We start from the raw sequence: 22,391 nt of genomic DNA, 5'->3' as shown, positions 1-22,391 counted from the left end.
AATGAAACTGTCAACTTCCACAAGCAGAGCTTGTAAGGTCAGGAGATGGGGTCTCTCAGCAACAAGGCAAAAGCATTGAGGTGGTTACTGGAGATGAGTGCTCTGAAAGCTGCAAGGTTTGCCGTCAGGGAGGAAAACACTTATTGTTTTCCAGATCTACAGGCAAAAATAGCACAGAATAAGAACATAAAGAAATTTTTTTTAAAAAAGGGCGGCAGGGGGGCGAAGCATAAAAACAACAGGGAATTGAAAAATATCCTTAACTACTTCAAGATAAAAGGGAAAATTAGAATGCTCTACCTGCTCTTAAGCTTCAGTTATGGAGCAAAGGGGACATTATAACAATCACAGAGTTGGTAAATCATCTGGTACAGAATAAGTACTAGATTTGGCTTTTACTGAATGTACTGGTGTATCCATTGACACTGGATTATGAAATGTTGCATTATGAAAGGAAAAAAATAGCTATTTTGTTAAAGAGTACATTTCTCTTATGTTTAGTATGTTTAGGCAATTCAAGCAGATATTTTCCATTATTTAATGAGTGTGGCAGGCTAAAAAAATGGGTTTGACCCTTTTTCAGTGTTTCATTATATTTAATAAATCATCAGAAATTTATTTTTAAAAAAATCTATGTTGCCTCTCAGATTCTTTTCTTATATTTATGCAAATGCATTTTCTTGCTTAAAAATTCCATAATGTAGGCAGATCACCATGATTTTTTAAAGACTTCAATAATCTGAGCAAGACCCAGCCACAGAACATCAAACACATCTTTACAGCTATTACACTGCCAACTGGAAGGATTAGCAATCTGTTTACAGCATACCAGGGAAATTCAAAGCTATATACTATAGGCTAGAAAACTACTATAATCCTTCATCTGAGACACATATATTTTCTAATTGGTTATAAAAACAAATTTCCTTTTTTGCATTTACATATTTAGGAAGATAAATAATATGAAGAATTAGCGCCAGCAGGTTAAATTATTATGTAGAAATACTAGTCCAAAAACTGATCAGCTCCACAAAAATGTATGACACTGGCTAGTGTAAAACTATTTTTTTTAACAAAGTGACAGCAATAGGTGTTATTTTTTAAACATTCTTAGTAAGGTATCCAAATTTTACAATACAAAGTCCACTAGTAAAAAAATTAGATAACGTTTCCATAGGAAACTAGTTTATTTTAAGTGGTGTTACAAGTGAGTAGTTTGGTCACTTAAAGAATCACTGCCAAAGTTATTAGCAAAAGTAGGTCTTAATATACATATTTTGGAAGTGTGACCTAACACAGTTTGGTGGCAAGCTTCACTCTATTACTGATTACATAGATGAAGTGTACAAGAAAAATGGAATTAGAGTCGGTTTAGAACGATTTCCACAGAGTCTAGGGATACAAAATTATAAGGGTGCAAAAGGATAATGGAGATTCACACATTGAGTAACAAGGGTTGGAGCAGACCCCCTTGCTTTCTAAATTCCTGGATGGAGCCCAAGTGCAGCTGGGTCTAATCTTAGCCTCAGACCTGTACAAGGAGTTTAAGCCTGAAGGATTTAGCAGAACTGAGTAAGTGGTTAATTTAAAATTTATACAGTGATTCAATAGTATTGATTATAATCACAACAGTAACTCAATTATCTATAAGGTATTTAATCAATTCACTTATGCACACACACAGACACAAAGATGTATGGATTTATATGCACAGAGGTACCTCAAAAATTCCCCTCGAGTGTCAGTGAAATATGTTGAATACCTTGGTGTCTATCAACAGACAAGGGCTGAGCCTTGAGGATTTGGGGTATCAGCTGAGACCCTGTCCTCAGCTGATGACAGTCCTTCACGCATTGCAAACTTGAGAGTTTTCAAGCCCTGAGAAGTGTCCCACTCAGGCAAAGATGTCGGCACAGCCCACTGCAGTCCAGGAGAGCTCAAAGGGCCTCGCTTAGGACTGTTCTTTATTGGGTGGCAAGATGATTGCCTTTAGTCATCAGAAAGTTTCCATCCTGGCCGTAATCAAGTTGATAATTACTGAAATTATTCAAAAGTCCAGTAATAATGGTACCGTTTCACTTGGGTTATGATTCAGGTGGGTCATGTTCCAGGGCTGTCAGGGATGACTGATTGTTTCTCATTCCCCTCCTTTGTCATGCAACAGGTGTCCCTGTAACAGACAGTGCCACTCCTGTCTTAACCTGTGCAAGAGGTCCTGGTATGGCCAAGGGACATTTCACTGCTGAACTCGTTACACAAAGGCTGTGGCCTAATGAGAATTACTGAGATCATGGAACAGGCCTGAGAAGGCAGAGAAGGCCCAATGAGGGGTAGGATGCACCACCACAGTGGGCTGTGGTGTTCAATTCCATGTATTTCAGCAAAAACACTTGCTTTTGTCAGTGCAGAATATGATTAGAAACTTACATTTTATACGAATGGGGCATTTAGTTGGTAAGGCATCTGATGAGAATTCATTGGCCAAGATCACTTCTATTAACCTCCTTGACAGAAGACAGCATGAAAGCCAAAGAACAAGTCAAAGAGACCAGCTTTTTGGCCCCCAGACAAAGTCTTAAGGCTGCCAAGGTTTTTAACTACAACCATTATACGTTATCAACTGCTGGCTCTGAAAATTGATATTTACCAGCAACTGATGCAAGTGCAATTTTAGCATACTGATAATTTTAATAAATTATTACATTATTTTAAATGGGATCTTTTTCAAAGATAATAAATGTATATCACTCTAAAACTTACTGTTAAGTGATTGAGTGTCACTTAGCAATTGCACACATGTTCCATTTTGCTTATATTTATTTCCAAAAAGAGGTTAGTCCAGGATGAATATCCACAGGCCTATAGTTGGGACAATCACATCTACATCTTTGCAGAAGCAAAAGGAACAAAGATTATTTCTCCTTGTTCTAGTTAAGAGAGAAAGTTATTAGCAAACCATTGCAATTCTTTCCCTTCCACTCCCCATTTTACATTGAAACTAGCTCTATGTTTTGAAACATTCACATCCCTCTAACTTTATGTTTTACAAGCCATTAAGATAAATTCATCTTATATTTTTTAATTTGGTCATCCATCCCAGCAATGTAATTTTACTTGAAGCTATAAGTATTAGAAATTATTACTCAAAAGTAATATATACTCAAAAGAAATATATACAGATGCTGAAATTACAAAATGCAATAGAAATGAGCAGCTCAAAATGTATAAAATGAAAATGTTTTATGAATGAAGAATGCAGACTTAAAGAGTCTTGGCATATTATTAAATCCAAGAAATAATCACGATCTGATCACAATTAATTTTAATTAGTATTTTAGACACAATATTTTTAAAAATCAGGCTCTCCCCAGTAATACATGAACTGTCGTATTCACTTGTACCAATGGCTAAGACTGAGTTTGTAGATATGATCAGGGAGAGACAGGACATGAAAGGTTTATGATCATTTGATTTTTGGTACCCTGTTTAAATAAAGTATTTCAGATGAAAGCAACATTTCACTGCAAAACCATAGAAGTCAAGAAGCAGACATATTCTTTCTTCTCTTGCAAGAGCGTTACATAAAAGAAGGAAGTTACCTCAAAACTTGAAAGTTTCAGATTTTTATAACATCTAGCAGGCAGCTAAAAGGTGATCTTTAACACTGATGATTAATTTGGGTATTTCTCATTTGCCTTTTATTTGAGAAATTTAGAATCATATTTTTCAGTAGTTTAGCATCTCACCTAAAAAAAACCCCAAGGACTTATGATGACTATATAAAGGAAGGTAGCGTAGCTATATAATGCTCAAAGTCAACCTGTTAGCAATTCCTCTAGGTTTGCCAAATACCAACCTAGGACATGCTTCTGCACAACTAAAAATATTCAAAATATAGGAAATTTAACACATATATGCAGTAACTAACTTGTGTCAAACAATTTTTGCTCTAGTTAAATGTAAAATAATTACATGACAGATCAAAACAGTGATACAACCAGAGATATTCAGGTCAATCATTATAAATCTGAGCCAGCTTAGCAGTTGTCAAAAGTAGAGTTCATTAATTAGCACTCAAAAATGTACATTTTTTCCTAACATCTTTTAAGTCACAATGGTACAATGCATTTATCTACCATAGTAGTTCTGCTGTACTTTCCTAACACTATATTTGATGTTTCAGTAAATTCTATCATGTTGAAAATGTGTTTAAAACAGACTTTATCTTTCTGTTTCAAATATGTCCAAGCACAATCTTGCCCCCATTAAAATCAGGGACAAAAATTTTGTTTGATATAATGAAAGGCAGGATTCATTAGTCTTGGATCTTACTATTATAAAGTTCTCTAAAAGGCAGCTTTTAAAATGCATTGCTTCTATAAAAGCAGTTACAGTATTATCCTTATTTTATGTAGATGCCATGATGCTCTAAATTTGAAAGCAACAAGATCTCAGTTCTGGACCTTGGTCCTGTTCCAGTTACATCCACTCTGCTGCTTTCTTGAAAACTACTGATTTAGCCTCCAGAGATGAATAAGAAAGCATTAATATATTTTACCTGCATGAAAGCACTTGAAAAGAAACATAATATCCAGCTTTATTCAATGAAAACTGAAGAGTCTGAATGGCATCAGGGAGGGAGCAGGAAGGAAGGGCAAAGAAAAAGATCAAAAGAAAACTTAATTAAGTAAAATTGTTTTTTAATCTTCCATTTTTTGCATATGAAGGATCAATGCTAATAATGTCTTTCTACAGAAAAAAAAGAGTGTGTGAACTCTGACTTTTTAATTCTTCAGCAGAACTGTCACAGCCTGACATAATTTTACTGTGTATTGACTATATTACCATCCTTTATTTAAGCTGTCAGATTTTAGTTATAATCAAGAGATAACAGTAGAAGAAGGTCAAAGAAAAGCAGAGAGAACTCCTGCTAAGGAGAGGCTACATTGAGGTAGACTTAAACACTCTGAAAAGCACAGGAGGAAGAGGGCTAGAGAAAATTAACTATGAACCTGGTCACTGAAAGGCTTCTCAAGGATAAAAGATGCAGATGAGGGACTGAAAGAAGTAAGAAGGAGGCAGAACAGAAGTGGGGGATGTGGTAAGAACACTAAAGAAATTATTTCACAGACCCATGAGGGAAGAGATCAGAATGTAGTTATACAATTTAATGTACTGACAGTGAACAGGATTACCTCAAAACTGAAGTTTCAGCAAAAACAGAAAACACTGACTCCAGCCAATTTCCAGTCTCCATCTCCTGAAGTGGTGATGTCTGGCCCACACATGCCACGTGCTCTGTAATGTCATCCTACAGCATCATTGAATGGCCCCTGACCACAGCACACAGCTCCACCACATATCCCTGTTCCATGGCACTCCTCAGGGAGCTCCATGCCCACATACCTGCTGGCACTAGACACAGCACTGTATTTGAAATCACCTAATCCCACCTCATCTGGATCCAGCCACTGCCATTTGAGCATGTCAGACTTTCCTAGCCAAAGGGGTGATTTCAGTCTTTGTGTCTGATGATAGATCTGGTTGATCTGCTGGAAGATCTGGGCTTTAGCAGTACTGCAATATCAAAGTTCATTGGAGGTGTTAAGAGCTTGCAGCATGAGTAACAATAAATTTAAAACAATACAATGAATTACTGCTGCAAGGCCTGAGCACATATCATGACATTCTTAGGTACTGCCTTTAACTAAAAGGCTCGTATATACTGTTTATAAGAGCTTGCTCCTATATAGATGTTTAAGAGCATAAAGTTCTAAGGGAAGCTCTGTTCCAGTGCAGCAATTTTATCTATTCTGGTCTATAATAAAAGGAGTTACATATAATTACATTTGCCAGCTCCTTGCCTTTTCTACCTTGAAAGAGTTCTGCCAAGCTAATTCTTCCCAAAGAAAGGAACCAGAGAAGCCTCAATACTTTTTGATTCTAAAATATTTGCCTCTGGGGTTACTTTTTTCCCCTTCAATGTAGACTAGAAATCCCACCAGTATTTCTGAAAAAAAAAAAAGAAAAATGAGAAAAGGAAGTGTTTTGCATTACAAGATACTGGTCCATTATGCTCCCAGTTAGAAAGACACTTGAACTCTGCAAAGTATAGGTTAAATGCTTTTTATTATAGCTAGAAAAATTAAAGAAATAGAGAACAGCACAAGTAATCTTACCTTCCTTTAGATGTTCAGCACACCATGCAGACCCTGCCTGTAGAAAAGGTTACCCCATATTGACCATTTGAGCTACTATAGATTTTTTTACATATGTATAACTATAGTCATCATTTCTACTCCTGAACAGGGAAGATATCCACAAGAAAACTTCCTACTGCACTTTTAGATAATGGCAAAGACACCGGGTGCCAAGTGGGAGAAGTCTTGCAGTCTTCTCTCTCGCAGTGAGCTGGCCAATAGTGTCCTGCAGCCGCAGGCTTGAGAGCCTGGTGGGATGTGCAGCACAGCGCAACACAGGCCTGAGCCTTCTCAGGCTCAATGTCATGTGGGCCAGTAGCCCTGCAATATGAAAGGGTCTTATGGTGAGTGGCACTCCAGGATGGTGGTGTTATCCAGCCTAAAAATCTGTTGCCACTAAAACTCTGGAGATGGTTTAAATTTAGGTGTTTAAAATTCCCATTATAGCCAGTAATGATCTAGTCAGTACATTCAATAGATTAGAACAAACAACTCGTTTTACCCTAAACTCCCAGTTTATAAGAAACTGAGCTAGTGGACACTTCCACAGCACGAGACTGTGGAAGATCTTGTGGGACTCCTGTGAGAGAAAATAGTAATGACCTACTGGTCCAGCACTTCAAAGCGAATCTCACCCGAGGGCTAGATTTGGCAACCAGAGCCTGTCTGCAAGCCTGTTCAGAGTAGTGATTATCCCTGGTTACAGCTTTTTGAAAACTACCAGTAATCATCAGTCAGGAAGGGTCTGTCACCTTCTTCTTCCTCATGTCCTGCAAAAGCTGTTCAAAGTCTACATTGTGCAAGTCACTAAGGGCAAGTGGGACTTTCTGATTTGGCCTGATCTCATTTGCAAATGTTGGACTCATTGCATTTCATTTCCTGAAATGAATTCTAGGCAGTCCGAACACTGTAACTACCAACAAACAGCAACAGCACTGTCAAGGTGGCGGTTCCTCCACTTAAAATAGTTTATGAAATGTTACTGATTTTAGTCACAGCAGAGACAGTATGCACCTAATAAACAACTGCATGAACACAATGAATTAAGCTTCTTTCAAGTATTTTCTCATTTTGACATCTTTCAGTAAGGACTTCTTAGAAGAAATGGAGGAAGACAATCACCAGCCTCAGTTCTCAATAAAATAATTTGCTAGATATAATTTCTACCTCAGTTTCATGAGGTAGAAAGGCATGTGATCCCTGCCAGGCAGGGATCAAATCAATAGGATCACTAGTGGGAAAAAAAACCCCGTTCTTGGTGAGAAATTAAAATAATATTTAGTGATTCCCACCAGAGGTCAGTCATACCATAGGAATAAAACGAAAATTACCAAAATTCAAAGTACTCATTGATTCTACATGTGATAGAAATTGAAATTGCATTTTCAATCCATTTAAATTTCTATTTCTACTAGTTTAATTGTATTATTCATGATTTGGATAAAAGTATCCTCCTTTAATAACAGGAGTCCAGGAGAAAATACAGAGCACTGGTAAAAATAAGAAACAACTATCTGAATAAACTTCAGCTCAGTCTCAGTGACTGAGAAAGAACAAATAAAAATTCTGTAAAAGCTTGAGGCTCTAGTAACTCTAACATGCTGTAGATTACTAATGAGTATAGTGGACATGGATGACAGTAAACTACTGCATTTTACCTTGATACCTTTATTTCTTGAGATGAAAGTCACAGAGAAGCTAGAAAAAGTAGGATTTGTTCTTAGTAGTGTGGCAGAGCTAGACATACACCTTCCATAAAGGAGTTTCTAGGTATGCCTAGGTTAATCAAGACTCCTAATAGTAAAAATTCTATTCATTTTCTGAGTAACTAAAATAAAACACAACATAACAGAGATTGCAGTGTTAAATATAATCTCAGAATCCAGAGAAAATTACTTTATGGACACAAATGTGATTAATTTTTTTTTAAAGAAATATTCTCTATCCTTAACATGTAAAAGAGAAAGTATTAGAACTGTTTTCTATTTTACATGTTTAATTTTTTTGTCTCTACTAGGCACTTCTTAGGCCACATCTGTCATACCTCTTCCAGTTTTGGGCTCCCAACACAAGAAAGGCATCAAGAAAATAGAGTAAGTTCAGTGAAGGACTGCTGTGGAGGCCAGTGGACCTGCTGGACAAGGAATGAAAGGAGTCCTACAGTGGGATAAGTCCTAGGTTCCTTTCCAACTTACGGTGACTGAAAAAGCCTCCCCCAGAACGCTCTGTTCTGTTCTGTTAATGTACCCCCGTTCTGCTCCCCTGGTTGGCTCTGTTGGCCACCCCACCCCTTGTAACCTGATACCCCCTCAGAGTTTCTCTATTGGTTCCCTGACCCTGGACACCCCATTGTTCTCCCCTACTTCTCTGGAACCTTGCAGGAGTGCAGATGCATTAAATCTCTCCTGTAGAACCCTACGCGAAGACCCTTCCTGCTCATTCACCGTCGGACTGTTTTAGCCGGCTATCCTGTGTGTGTGTGTGCGCCAGTGTGCTGGCTGCACCGAGAGGCTTCCTTGGAGGCGCTCTTGGGAAGGTCGCGGCATTTTACCGTCCAATATCAGCGCAACAGAGTGCCAAGATAAAACCATGAGAATCTGTCCTGACCTCATAGCTCACCCTGCTTTGAACAGGAGGTTTGACTAGATTGTCTCAGAAGGTCCTTCTAATCTGTATCATCCTCTTTTACTATATTATGATCCTATGAATGGGTCCTTTGGCCCACAGCCTGACACTTTTCCAGGAATAAACTCTAGGCAGTTCCAGTCACCCTAAGCCAAAAGAATGAAGTTCAGCTAGAAAAGATAAAGGCAACAAGTGTGGTAATTTGCATTTATCAGGTAGATCTTATCTAAGAGTCAAAGTAGGCTAGATCTCTTCAACTGGTGAAAGGGTTGGCTGAAAAGAGCTAGGAAAGCATGAACAGATAGAAACTGAACAGAAAATTATTTGCTATCTATCATTAAAAAGGCAGCACATGGGTTTCCAGAGGGATGTTTAAAAAATAACAAATGCAAATACTGACTTTAAAAATAGTGTTGAGTGTTGTGGGATGTTTTAAGGACCAAAAGTCTAGGATGGTGCATAAATGTGGGGATACATAGCCATGACCTGAATGCAACATTTAGTATAAGAATTTCATAGTTTATAATTGCCAATAGATACAATATCAAAAGGGAAAGAATACATTTCCTTATATTTTTTGCATCTGCCTCTGCTAGAAGCTTTTCTTGAAGTATAATACTTTAGGGCCTTTTGTTCCATACTCAGTCTGCACCTACTTCTTGTACTACTGTTGTTGGATATAGAATATAGATAGTACTTGGGGCTATGACCAAGTGTGATGGCTATGATCTTCAAGATCATTTACGTTAAAACATAGCATATTTTTTTTTAAGGAAGGAAGCAAATTAAAGAAAAGTTTCGCTGGCAGGTGATGTATATTATAAATTTTCTGCCCAGTAAATAACATACAAAGTGATTTCTTATCCACCTCATCTGAATTCCCTCTGCTAAAGAAGAATCTGTCAGGAATTACATGGTAAAACAGATCTTCCCAAGCAACACATTGATTTTGCAGAGAACAGGGTACAAAGACATTTTTTTCTTATTTGAGTATGCATACATATCAGGTACAGTGGGTTGTGTTAGCTTTAATGCAAGAAGTCAAAAACTATCTTTGGGACTGTAGTTTCACAGTCCACGGGCTACCTTCCCGCTGTTTGCATCACACCGACACAAACACAGCAATGTTGAAAAACTGAGTTGGACTAGGAAGTTCTTCTGTCTGAAATATAATTCAAGGAAAAATACTTTTCACTAAACACGTTCCACACTGCAAGCCACGATCCAGCTGCACAAACACTGGAGGAGGGAAAACGTTTAAGAGAAAAACAAGTGGATGTTGCCTTATAAATGTCTGTGAATCGTAAACCCACGCATGTACCTGATAAGTCCAGGTGGAGTGGGATCTGGTGGCATGCGTTTTGTGACTCCTGTTTGATGGGATTAGTGCATTAGTCTGCAGTTCCTTTCAGCCCCTCAGCATGGAGCCACGGTCTCTGAGAACGAGGTGCGGCTACAGCTGAATGAGTCAATATTCATGTCACCTTACAGTGCTTGGTTTGACAACGGGGACGTCCGGGGGCGGATCAGAACCCTCCCGGAGATCCTCGGGGCGCGCAAAATCCGCCCTTCCCGCCCGGCGCTGTTTTCTGGTGCCCTCACGGTAACGGGAAATGCGGCTCGCGAGCTCTGAAACTTCCCCTCCCCGGCCGCCGCCCCAGCCGGGAACTCGCATGGAACAGTCACACAATCACAGCATCACTTAGGCTGGAAGAGACCTTCAAGGCGAGCACTACCGCAGTAACCCCTAACCCAAGAGCCGCACCGCCCAGCGCCGGACACAGGCGCCCGCGGAGCACGGGCAGGGCCGGTGACCACGCACGGCCCGGGCCCCTCGTTCCGAGCAGCCGGGCCAGGGCCGCGCGCGCGGCGTGCGCGTGCGGCCGGCGCGTTGCTCGGTAACGCGGCCGCGGCGCGCGCGCCAATGAGCGCGGCGGGGGCGGGCGCGCGGGTTGCCCGGAGACGGCGCCGGTGCCCGGCGCTGCTGTGCCCGGGTTCGCTGTGCCCGGCGCCGCTGTGCCCGGGTTCGCTGTGCCCGGCATCGGTGTGCCCGGCGTCGCGGCCCCGCTTTTGGCGTTGCGGGAGGACAGGTGAGGGAGGGCCGGGATCCGCCCCCGTGGAGCGGGCGGGAGCTCGGCGGCCGGGCCGGGCCGGGCCGGGAGGTGAGGTGCGGCCGCCGTGGCGTGGCGTTTCTCGCCCCGCGGGGTGCCCTACAGCCCGGGAGAGGCTCAGCCCGCGTTGGGCGCAGGTTGCACGGGGCTCGGCCGGGCCGCGCCGCCCTGAGCTCACCTGCGCTCTGGGGACGGAGCGGACCCGGGGAGCTCTCGGGGCTGCGGGCGGTGTCTGAAGCATCCAGGAATCGTCTGACGGTATTGTCGGGATTTTGCACTGTTTTGGGGACTGTCCTACTGTGTGTGTATCTCTCTACAAACGTGCTTGTGCGAAAACACGAACTTAAGATAGAGTAAAGGCGGAGGCAGCAATCTCTAAAAGAAGCAAGCTGCAAACGCTTGCCGTCCGTAGGGAGGGAGAACTCTGGGCTTGTTTATGCTATAAGTGCTTCTCCCAGTTGGGACGAGTGTGGGAGGGGCAAACAAAATCAAGCTTAGAGAATTAAGAAAACCATTTAAGTACAAAAGCAAACTATAAGCCACGTAAGCAAAGCTTCTGAAAGTGAATTTAAGACAGCAGACTCTGCAAATGAAGAAATACGTTTAGCGGGTTTTTTTCTATTCAGTAACTTCCTCTGATATCTTAAGAGATGTTGCTTTACATAGACGTCGTGCAACAATTACAGAAACTGTTTTGGAGGCTTGAAGATGGCAGGTGTGAAATCAAAGTCTGAGCAAGATCTTTAATTACTTGTAATGCTGCAGTGAAGAACATAATCCTGGACTTTAGAATCTATAAAGACCATACTGTTCTTAATAATGGGCTTAACCATGGCATGATATAGAAAATAAATACTTGGAAATGTCCTTTTTGAGCCCTAAACCCTGTTGCTTCAAGAGTCTCTTTCTGATTGCTATGCACTTAGTCTTTCAAGAACTTCATGGGCTAGAAAGTTCATTGTGTCTCTTTCTAACTAATTCTAGGGGGTTTTTGTAGGAGTGTAGAGCCTTCTGGTTTTGTACCTTATTTAAAAAGTTTGCCATGACATTATTCAGGTACCTGCTATTCATAAGAGTGTAATGGGGGAAGAATTCTGATAATAAACACATATGGTGAATAGTAAGATGTTCTTCAAACTTTAGTACAGAGTTTTTTTGCTTTAAGTTATTTCTGGTAAGGCATATTTCTCACTGTTTTAAAATAAGTTCAAGGTCCGAATCTTTGAACTTCCTGATTTTTTGTGGTCCTAAAATAGGGAAAACACACTTATGTTGGGATATTTCTTTCCTAATTACAGGCACAACTGTATAAGTTACTGATACATTTTAAGGTTTCTGTTAGAGAATAAGCACCTTGCACAAATCATAAACTTTGTAAATAACTTTGTCTTATCATTATTTATGTTTTACATATCAAAACTGTTCAAAAGCTTCAGTTAAGATTGTAGTCATCTTTGGCAAATTGTTGTAACCCATATGGAGACATGGTGATACAAAGAACTTACAAAGGTAATATGGAGTATGCATGGAAGACTACAGATAATGCAAAAAATTTAAAATACCATGTGACCATTGTTTTACTTACTGATTTTTTGTTCACTTATTAATTATTCTCCCTAACAAGATATCTACAGTCTTCTTCCTCAGTTTCAACATTTTGTATGTTCTATTATACCAAATCTTGGACTCTTAGTAGCTCTGACTATTTGAAGGACCCATAACACAGCAATAAACTTGTCATTTGGTCATCTGCTGTGAGGAAAATTCCCACATAGCAAGAACAACATAAGAAGGTCCTTGGTGAGTCCTAATGGTACATTTAATTCAGTATTTTATTTCTAACAGTGCTAATAGGAGATGATAATTTATGGAAAGCAGTATTTCCTCTTCCTGCAGTCTGCAAATTAAAGTTGATGTGGCCAGTAAGAGTTACTTCAGCAAGTCCTGGTGGTGATGTTGTGTAACTGACATAATTTGTTCTATAAAGCAAAACATATGCAGCACAAGAAGAGAAGTAAATATCAATATAACATTTGAATTACAGAAAGTGACTACAAGAGCTGTGAATTCCCCTGTAGGGTATAGGCAATTCGATGACATCATATCACTCAGGCTAGCCATTATTTATGGTAGCAGCTGAGCTGTACTATGGGCACTGGAGAAAGAAGCTTTTGTAGTAATCTTTTCCCTGCTTTCATCCTATAAGCACATCTTGGCTGAGTCCATTGAGGCAGTTTGTTCCTTTTGCTGTTCCAGTACTGGTTGGAGAATTTGGTTTTGCTGGCCTGTGTGGGATTTATTTGGTTATCAGTAAAGACCTGTAGAACTTTGCTGACTTTTTTTTAATATGTTGACAATATCATATATTAGTTCTCGAGGCAGTCTCAAGTGTAGAAACTTGCCTCTTCCAGTTCTGTCTTTGGTGGTGTTTTAATTTATGCTGATGACCTTGACTGCATTGTTGTCTCTGCTAAGTGTCCTGCTTACATTTTCTCACTTGGGCTACTTTGTTTAGTTGTATGTGCAAAACTGTGTGTAAGCAAACAAGTTGATAAATAGTGATTTTTAAGATCTTCAGCAGTGGTGAATCTTTATATTTGTTGTTCAGTATCTAATTTCCTATTTAATGATGGTAGAGGCTCTCAGAAGCAGTTGTTGCAGTGGAAAAGGATTCGTGTAGTATTTCTTTCTTGGGCTGTATATTATAGGTCTTATATTGATGAGGTTAATACAGCCTTTCCTGTACTTAATGAAGTTTCTTAATGCTTCTACGGACTAAATTTGCTTCACGTTCAGGAACCTTTACCTATCTTCTAGCCAATGTGACCAATTTGAACCCAGCTGCTTAGCATGGATGATATCTTGATTCAAATAACACTTCTGTATCTGATAATTACTTCCTTGTTCCATTATTTTTTAAACCCCTGTATTTAAATGTCTAAATCCATCTCTCTTGAATGTGCTAACCAAACATATAGCAAAAAATGACCAGTATGACAGTGTTAGGCCTCCTTCTTTGTTGACAATATCTTTCCTAACATGTTGTATATCTCTTCTGGCTATGTCCTGTTGGTGGCTCATACTTTTCCCATGGCTTATTACATCCAATATTTGACTGATTTTGTAAGGGTTTTTTTCCTCAATCTCTCCTTTTGACTGATTCCATTCTGTTTGATGTTCTATAGTTGTATAATATGTACTCAATTTCATGGTCTCTTAAAACCCACCACCTCTATTTGCATCTTTGGGGGGCAACATATAGCGTTTCTCTCATCCCTTTGACTTATATGTTTTAAGACCTAGTTTGTTTCTGTCTTAGGTAGAATTGTTGACATTTACTTGTACCATTAAATAACATGCTCTCTAACCTCTTTCTTGATAGACATAAACGACCTAGTTTGTTGACAATATGAAACGTAATCTCTTTGGTTTTAACCTTCTGTATTCTCTTTTTCAATCTGGCAAAAGAATAGTTTGAAGGTTTTATGGTAGAGTTGATTTTATTTAATTTTTTTACCCCACATAGGTAAATCAAGGTCTAAGAGAACAAATTAATTCCACTATTTTCATTTCTTAATTTTCTTTTCAAATTGTTACCTGTTGTCTGAACATACCTGTGATGGAGGACTGATAATGATGGAATGAAATAGGATATGTCAGGTCCCAGCAATCAGTTTCATTCATTGATTTAGATTTCAGGAAAAAAAGATTGAGACTTCCCCTGTCAGGTGTGGGGTTAGTGTTGAGAGGAGCTCTGTAATCATTTGTTGCTAACCTACAGCACGTCTCTTCTACCTAACTGCTGGCTGTGAAGAGGTATGTAGTTGTATCCCATTCAGGTTTCCCAGAGAATCAAGGGAAGTCTTTTTACAGTTAAAGAGTTTCTTATTTTGGGGTTGATTGTGATGTTTACTTTTTGAGGGTTCTTTTGCCTTTATGGTTATTCGGACACAAGTGGCCCTGGAGTGTCTGAACAAACCTGTTAAACTGACTGCTCTGTAAAAATTCCTAGGGCAGAAAATCTCATGTTTTAGAACATTATATTGGAGACAAACTTTTCAGGAGTTGATCTGTTTTTCTAATAAAATCAACTCTTTCTTGCCCATGTCCAACTTTAACTACTTGTTCAAATTTGGAAAATTAATAAATTTAATTTATATTTATCTTAACATCCAAATTATAGCAAACTATAGTATAAAAAGTTGATATAATTACAATATTTACTTTCTAATGTGTTCATTATATTTCCAGACAGGGACTTGCACTATTATAATCTAAATTTATTAGAATCTAATGTGTATCTGAAGATTATGTTAGAATGGAATGGCTTAGCAAGGCATAGATAAAATGCTGTGATCATGATACAAAAAAGTACATACAATATGTTTCTTGGCATATGAACTGTTTGCTGACAGACCAAAAAGTTACCAAGTGGCCATGTGGAGTTAGCTACCTGCCAGGTTAAACCATAACTGGGGCACTTTAGTGTTGACTACATTCAAATTTTATACAAGTATTGATTATGAAACTGAGACAGGTATTTCAGTATAGACATAGTTTTATGAATGAGATTATAATTTTTCTCTGTAAATACACTGTGTACCCTTTTTGTCTTTTTTGACCAAGTACACAACTGGAGATATTTAACTTTGCCATTTCTTAAATGTTGTATGTATTCTTCACAGAATTAGAATGGCATCTCCTAAGCCATAGTAAAAGTAGTACTATATATATTTATATAAACTTATTTTTTTTCTGAAGAGATGTTAATTTATTTTCTTAGAAAAAAAGACTATAAAGATTAATTGACTTTATTTTTAAAATCCAGTTATGGAACATCCTTAAGAAGATACATGATCAAGACCAATCCACTGCTATTGTTGGTAGCTAAAGCTTAATCTCCTCCATAAACTGATAAAGCTCAGTCTTAAAAGTAGCTTGTGAGAAGGTTGTGTGAAAGTCTCAGCCCAATGTAGAGCTGGTGGTGATGATAGTTTCACATCTGTTACTAATGGCTTAGTCTAATCACTGTGAGGTGGCCTGGTTGTCCTGTATGTCATCTTGTCCTGATAAATCCTTGTTGTGAAAGAGGAAGTGAGGGGAAAAGATAAAAAAGGACAACTATTTAGAGCCCTGCCATATCTGTACCATTCGTAGCTTGGTAGGGGTAGGGGAAGTCTAGGGAAGTCTAATACTTAACTGATCTGAGGTATAGATTTGCTGTGTCATTATCATATGATTGGTTCTTGCACAGCTTTACTCTAAACATTGTATTTTAGGATTTATTTTAGGATATTTGGCATCATTCGATGCTTTGTATTCTCAGTGTAAAGGTTCTTAAAGTACTAGTTAATAAATAAAACTTTATTTAATTGACTTCTTTACTATTGATATTGGAGTAATGAATTTGCATAATGGCATATAAATTATGAAAGTAATGAATTTCTATACTTGTGTAAATTTAAGGAAATTTTTAAATATTTTGTCCTCGGGTTATTTGTTGTGTATTTTTGTTATGAAAGCATTCCTATAATGAATTATGTGTCTTCAAAATGCAAAGGCATAGCATGTTAATTTTTAGCAATTTAGTAGTTAAGGCAGATAAATTTTATATCTATGATAGAACATATTAGGAAATTATGTCTACATGAATTGGCAGGGAATTTTCTCGTAGAATTTGGTACATCAAAAATAAAAATTTCTGAGGTAAAAATTGAATTAATTGAAAATAATTCTTAATTTTGAAACATACATAATGCTACTGATTTATGGCAAGAATGTATCAAACATGACTTTTTATAGATATTACACAGACAAATCTCTAAATATTTCTGTATATAATAAGCAGAAACAGAAACAGTGGTTAAAGATATATTTGGAAAAAAGTGCATGGTTGATTTGTCGCAGTACATCAACTTCAAATTATTAATTAACAGCAAATTTGGTGGTAAAAGTGGAAGATCAAAATAGAGGTTTCTTACCTCTCATCCTTTCTTGAAAATGTTTATTCAGAACTGAAATGCATTGCTGTCTTCTGATATTGCCAGATAACATGGGAGAGCAGCATCAGTTTGTTCATTCCAGTGCAGTATAGAATATTATTTTCAGATGTAATCTTTTATCCTCTCTTTTCTAGGTAAACTATATGTTGTATTTAGGTACAGTTTTTTAGTGGATAGAGATTGGGGCCACTATACTCTGCTACATCCTTCTAGATTCTTAAGGTCATGTCTTTTGTAGAGAGCAAGGTAGTAGCTTGCTCTCATCATAAACAGATAGCTGCACTGGACTGTCCAGAAGATCAACTTTCATAACCAATGATTTTTTTTTTAATGATTTTTTTTTGGGAGGGTGGAGTGGTCTGTTATATTTGGTTTTTTGTAATTCTTGACCATTGTAGTGCAGCACTTAAATGACACGTTGTGATGTTCGTACCCTAAAACATCATAACTTTCACATCCCTTCCATTTTTTCCTTCTAATTGTTTTAGGGTTTTTTTATTTATGCCTAGTCAATCTGAAATGAGCTAAAATGAGAGTACCTTGTTCCAAAGGGAGGACTGTGAAATGTCTGCAGCACGTTTGATCACAGAATTGTAGTATATCTCAAATTTGAAGGAGTCTGTAAGGATCGAGTCTAACTTCCTGCTCCTTGCATTGTCCAGATGCTCAGTGAAATCTGAAAAGTTTGGTGACATGAAAGCTTCTGGGGGAATCTGTCCCAGTGACTGAACACCTCTCAGTGAAGAACCTTTTCATAGCGTCTAACCTGAACGTCCCCTGGTGCAGCTTCATGCAATTTTCTTGTGTCAGCTCAAGAATTAAACAATTGTTTCTGCATCAAATTGATTGTATATTTTGTCTTTTTTTATTCCTTCTAGAATATTGTAAACAAATTTATTGGGCAATATACTGTAAGACTGTATATGCCTTGAAGATGTCTCTTTTGGTCTGATCTATCATAGTACATTTTGTTGTCCTTAAATTGAGATCAAAGAACACTTAACTGGAGGTACCAACTGGACTTCAGCTTAAGAGCATACTAAGTTACTTGTAAAACATTTAATAATAGTAACATTATTTACAGCAATTTAAGGGATGGAATGCTTTGAGATTTTTCATATTTTTATTATAATATTTAGTACTCACAGTTTTATTCGTCCTACACATACATTTTGTTATACCTTTATGTCATGGTTTAACCCCAGTCAGCAGCCAAGCCCCACACAGCCTCTCTCTCACTCCTCCACCAGCAGGATCAGGGAGAGACTCTGCGGGGTAAAAGGCAGAGAACTCATGGGTTGAAATAAAGACAGTTTAATAGGGTACTCAAAAGCCATGCACACAAGCAAAGCTAAATGAGGAATTCTTTCACTGGCTGGTGTTCAGCCATCTCCAGGAGAGCAGAGCCCCATCAGTGGTTACTTGGGAAGATAAACACCATCACCCTGAATGCCCAACTCCAATCCCCCTCCCTCCCCCCTCATCCCCCACCTCTTTCTTCCCCCTACTTTATGTACTGAGCATGATGTAGTATGGTCTGGAATATCCCTTTGGTCAGTTGGGGTCAGCTGTCCCGGCTAAATTGCCTTACAGCTTCCCACGCATCCCCAGAAAATGCCTTGACTCTGTGTAATCTATATTAATTATAATATCTATGTTGTCTGTTCTGTTCAGCACAAAACCCAAAACACATCCCCATACCAGCCACTAGGAAGAAAATTAACTCTACCCTAGCCAAAACCAGCACACTATAGTATAATAGTTTTTGCAGAACTTGGAGATGAATAATGAAATAGGCAAAAAAAAGTAATGGACACATAATGCATTTGCAGTCTTTGTTGTCTTTGTTTTTCATCTATAATTTAACACAAAATTTCTTAATTTATTTCAGGTAATTTTAACAGATCTTTTATAGCAGTTTAAGTTCCCATCTGCTATCCTGCGATTTTAATTGCATCTGTACTTTTGAGCTGAAGATATTACCAGTTTGTTGAAAGGATAATACAGTACCCATATCCATTTAGCCCATGCTTCCCTGATGGTACTGAAACTCAATGTGAATCACGGTGTTTGTCTGTCTTGAGAGACTCATTGTTCTGACAGGCTGGTATTGAGGCTAGAAGACTCAGTTCACAGAGGTGGTGAAACAGCTACAGGCAACAAAGAGAAACAAGTTTGTTACGACTGAACTGCTTGTAATTCTTTGATCAAGATTCTCAATGATACTATGTGCCCTTATAAAACAGACAGAACAACCTGCAAGCAAAGACTTTCCTCAATGGATAAGTATCAATTCACTTGAAACCATGATTTTCATGTGTAACAAGCAGTAATAATGTGGATATGTTTTGTTTAACAGTTTGTAAAATTTTTGTTCATAGAGTATTACATCAGTAACAAATTTATTGTTTACTCATAGACCATGGTTATGGTTGGGGATTTCTTCAGCGCTATGATTAGAGGTGACTGAATTAGTAGTATGTTTCTCATACAGTTTATGAGACCATGCAATTCTGTGCATTTTGCATAGTTAATGTTTGAGCTGAAATCTTGAAGGGCAAGTAATTTGAAAAATTTCAGCACTACTGTAGGAAGTTTTTCTGTATATTCTTGTGTCTGTATCCATTTGCATGGAGAAATGTATAACTACAAAAAATCTGACAATCTTGGAACGCTGCTTCCTATTTCTGGGTGTCTTGATTTAAATATTTATGATTTTGCGTGTGTGGCTTGTATTTTTGGTTTGGTTTTTTTCCCTTGGATATCAGAATTTCTGAGTAAGAGGTTGGGAACCAAAAGTATTGCTGCTTTTCTTTATTCCCCTGGAGACTGTAGCTTGCCTATACAGTACTTTTAATAGAAACTGCATGTTCTGGGGTAGGGCAGGTAATGACACAGAATTGCTCTGTGGAAATGGTAAATAATGTTGACCAGTTAGTAACTGGTACTTCCAGTTGTTCTTTTCCTAGTTTGCTTGGTTGATTTCTTGTTTAAACAATGGACTTCAGTGTTTAGTTTTTGCATTTATTATATTACAAACTGTGGGGAGCAGCTTGTTAAGTCAGGTTAGAAAGGCAGAGGTTGTCTGGATTCTAGGCTTCTGAAGAAACTGGGTTTTTTTATGTCTGCCCAGTCTCTGTTGAGGATTTGATAGTTGCTGTAACCATGCAGTCAGGAAGATTTGTATGATAATGTCTCCTAAACAGCACGGCTGATGGAATATGTTGCTGCAGTACTGAAATGTGATAGTACAGCTTTTATTCCTCTTTTTACCTTTCATTTTCATTGGCATAATGCACTGTGAAATCTAATGTGAAACTTGGAAACATACTAGAAAAGGATACTCGGTGCAGAAGGAATAATGCAGTCAGATATGTGAAACTCTTCTGAGGAGGAGAAAAGAAGCAGATTCATTCCGATGAATTAGTTAAATTAGGCTTTTTACATTTTTCAGCCAGTGCTGGTGGCTGCAGCTGAGCCCTTCAGGCTCTGCTGGCTATGAACAATGGAGTTGCAGATTTATTTTTCCTTTTAATCCCTCTTTAAAAAAATGTTGAACCGATGCCTGGCATTTGTGATAATTTTAGCCCCTCCTACTGTGCCAGTTGAAACCACTCCCTACATAACCAAAACAAATCAAATCATTCCCTGTGATTCTGAGAATATTTTACATTTCAATACAAGCTTTTGTGCACTGAACTACATTTCATACAGTCAGTACATTTGAAAAAAAGGAAAGTAATTTTTAGGAGAGATAAGAATGACTCAAACAGCACCTCATTTTTAGAGCTCAGAAACACAGCAAAATCAATCTGGAAGCACTAACCTGCTTTAGTTTTAAATGCTGAAATATATAATCTCCTAATTGTTCTAGTATTGATTTGTTTTCCATTAGAAAATCCAATAGGTAGAACATTTAAATTGTTGTTCAAACTATATCAGATTATATATTTCTGGATTTAAAGCTTATTAATCTCAAATCATACCACAGACTTCAGATCTGGTCTTTGAGTAGCTTGTTGTAGTGTTGAATAAATTTTAGCTCAGGAGTCATTGTACTTATATGTGTTCCGGTTCTGTATTTTTTATTTCAACTGTGCCTTCTGTCATGGCTTGGATGACTTATATTTCCCACTGGTTTGATGAAGATGATTGGTATGGAGGACAACAAAGAGTAAGGATTGCTTAAATTAATATTTTCTCTTTTACTACTTTTTTATTTTTCTTCTTTAAGCTGCTGTTTATTATATTGATAGTATCAAAAGTCCTATTTCTATAGTGGTACTAGGAAGGGATTTTTAGTAGTTTTAATGAGGTCTTGAATCATAGATAAAGCACATTTAAAATGAGGTTTTTGAAAATTGATGTTGCTAGCTGGATAAAAGGTGCTGGAAGTGTGATGGCCACCTACTTGCATTTTTTAGGTTGCATAATTTAACAAGTAGTAATTCTTTAATATGGAATGAGATGGAAAGCAAACATTTAATTTTAGAGTATTAGGAGGGATGGAGTAAAATAAAATAGTTATAAGTAATAATAGAGTAAAAAAAAAATATTTGGGAGACATTAAATTCACATAGGGTCATTTCCAAGTTGTATCTTGGATAGCTTTATGTTTTTATTAACATTTTTCTGAGGAGGAGTTGTTACTATAGCAACATTTTCAGGATATCTTGGATTTTTTTTAGCATTTATTAGCTGCATGCCTTGAGCAAGCTTGGTCAACAGCTGCTTTCATAGATTTATGGTGGGAAATGAATATAAGTTACATTTCGTTCACAGTATTAAGCTCTTTTATGGTACTTTATATTTCTGTAATTTCTTTTTCTTGTTTTCGAAGTATCTGGTCAGCTAATGAATTAGAATGAGGGAGATGCTACTGAAAGCAGCTGCTTGCATTGTATTATTGTGTATTACTTGATAATGCCAGTTATATGCTCATAAGTATAAAAAACTGGCAGGTATTTATACTGTTCCACTGTTCTCATTTTACATGTCACTCATGACATAGCTGTTGTCAGGGATTCAGATGTGAGAAATGTCAAGAGGTAAATTTATCTGAAATCAGACCAGTCTTGGCAATTTACCAGCAGAAAAGCAATCTTCTGGTGATTGCTGTAACTCTGGATTGGAAGATGAGAACAAAATTTTATGCAGACTCTTAGATGCTTCATACTGTGATCAGATGTGGTTGTATATATATCTCTGTGTGTTATACCCATTATCTGCAAACTATGATTAAGCAATACTCCATAGATGATGACTTTGTTATCACTGCTAGATGGCTTTGTATTGATTAGTTGTGTATTCCAACACTGCTGGTGATGTATTTTTAGAAATGTCAGTATTTCTCCATGTTTGGTTTCAAACTTAGTATGGCTCTTTAGATTATCTTGTTAAAGTTGCACAATCAAGGGTATTCTAGTTAAATGTACAAGTAGTGTAGTCAAAAC

General features: G+C 37.8%; 1 protein-coding gene and 1 long non-coding RNA gene across 8 annotated transcripts in view; one reads left to right on the top strand and one right to left on the bottom strand.

Annotated features, from left to right (window-relative positions):
* Positions 1-10,679, bottom strand: part of LOC125326093 — a 52,056-nt gene extending 41,377 nt beyond the window's left edge. Inside the window, exon 1 of the long non-coding RNA XR_007203681.1 lies at positions 10,147-10,679. This is a non-coding gene — a long non-coding RNA (uncharacterized LOC125326093). The remainder of the gene's footprint in view (positions 1-10,146) is intronic.
* A 112-nt stretch (positions 10,680-10,791) lies between these two features.
* WDR17 (WD repeat domain 17) overlaps positions 10,792-22,391 on the top strand; it is a 58,797-nt gene continuing 47,197 nt past the window's right edge. For 2 of the 7 annotated variants that reach the window (XM_048303897.1, XM_048303896.1), the window contains exon 1: positions 18,622-21,112. In XM_048303897.1, coding sequence (XP_048159854.1) covers positions 21,002-21,112 — 111 coding nt within the window. In that variant the 5' untranslated portion in view covers positions 18,622-21,001. Of the gene's footprint in view, positions 10,916-11,092; positions 11,195-14,090; positions 14,753-18,523; positions 21,113-22,391 lie in introns of those variants that run through there. The other 5 variants (XM_048303899.1, XM_048303900.1, XM_048303901.1 and 2 more) reach the window with 5 other exon arrangements.

This window comes from Corvus hawaiiensis, chromosome 5 (assembly GCF_020740725.1).
Source record: "Corvus hawaiiensis isolate bCorHaw1 chromosome 5, bCorHaw1.pri.cur, whole genome shotgun sequence".
In the NCBI taxonomy this organism is placed as follows: Eukaryota; Metazoa; Chordata; class Aves; order Passeriformes; family Corvidae; genus Corvus; species Corvus hawaiiensis.
Note: the sequence above shows the minus strand (reverse complement) of the source record. Positions and strands in the feature narration are given on the sequence as shown.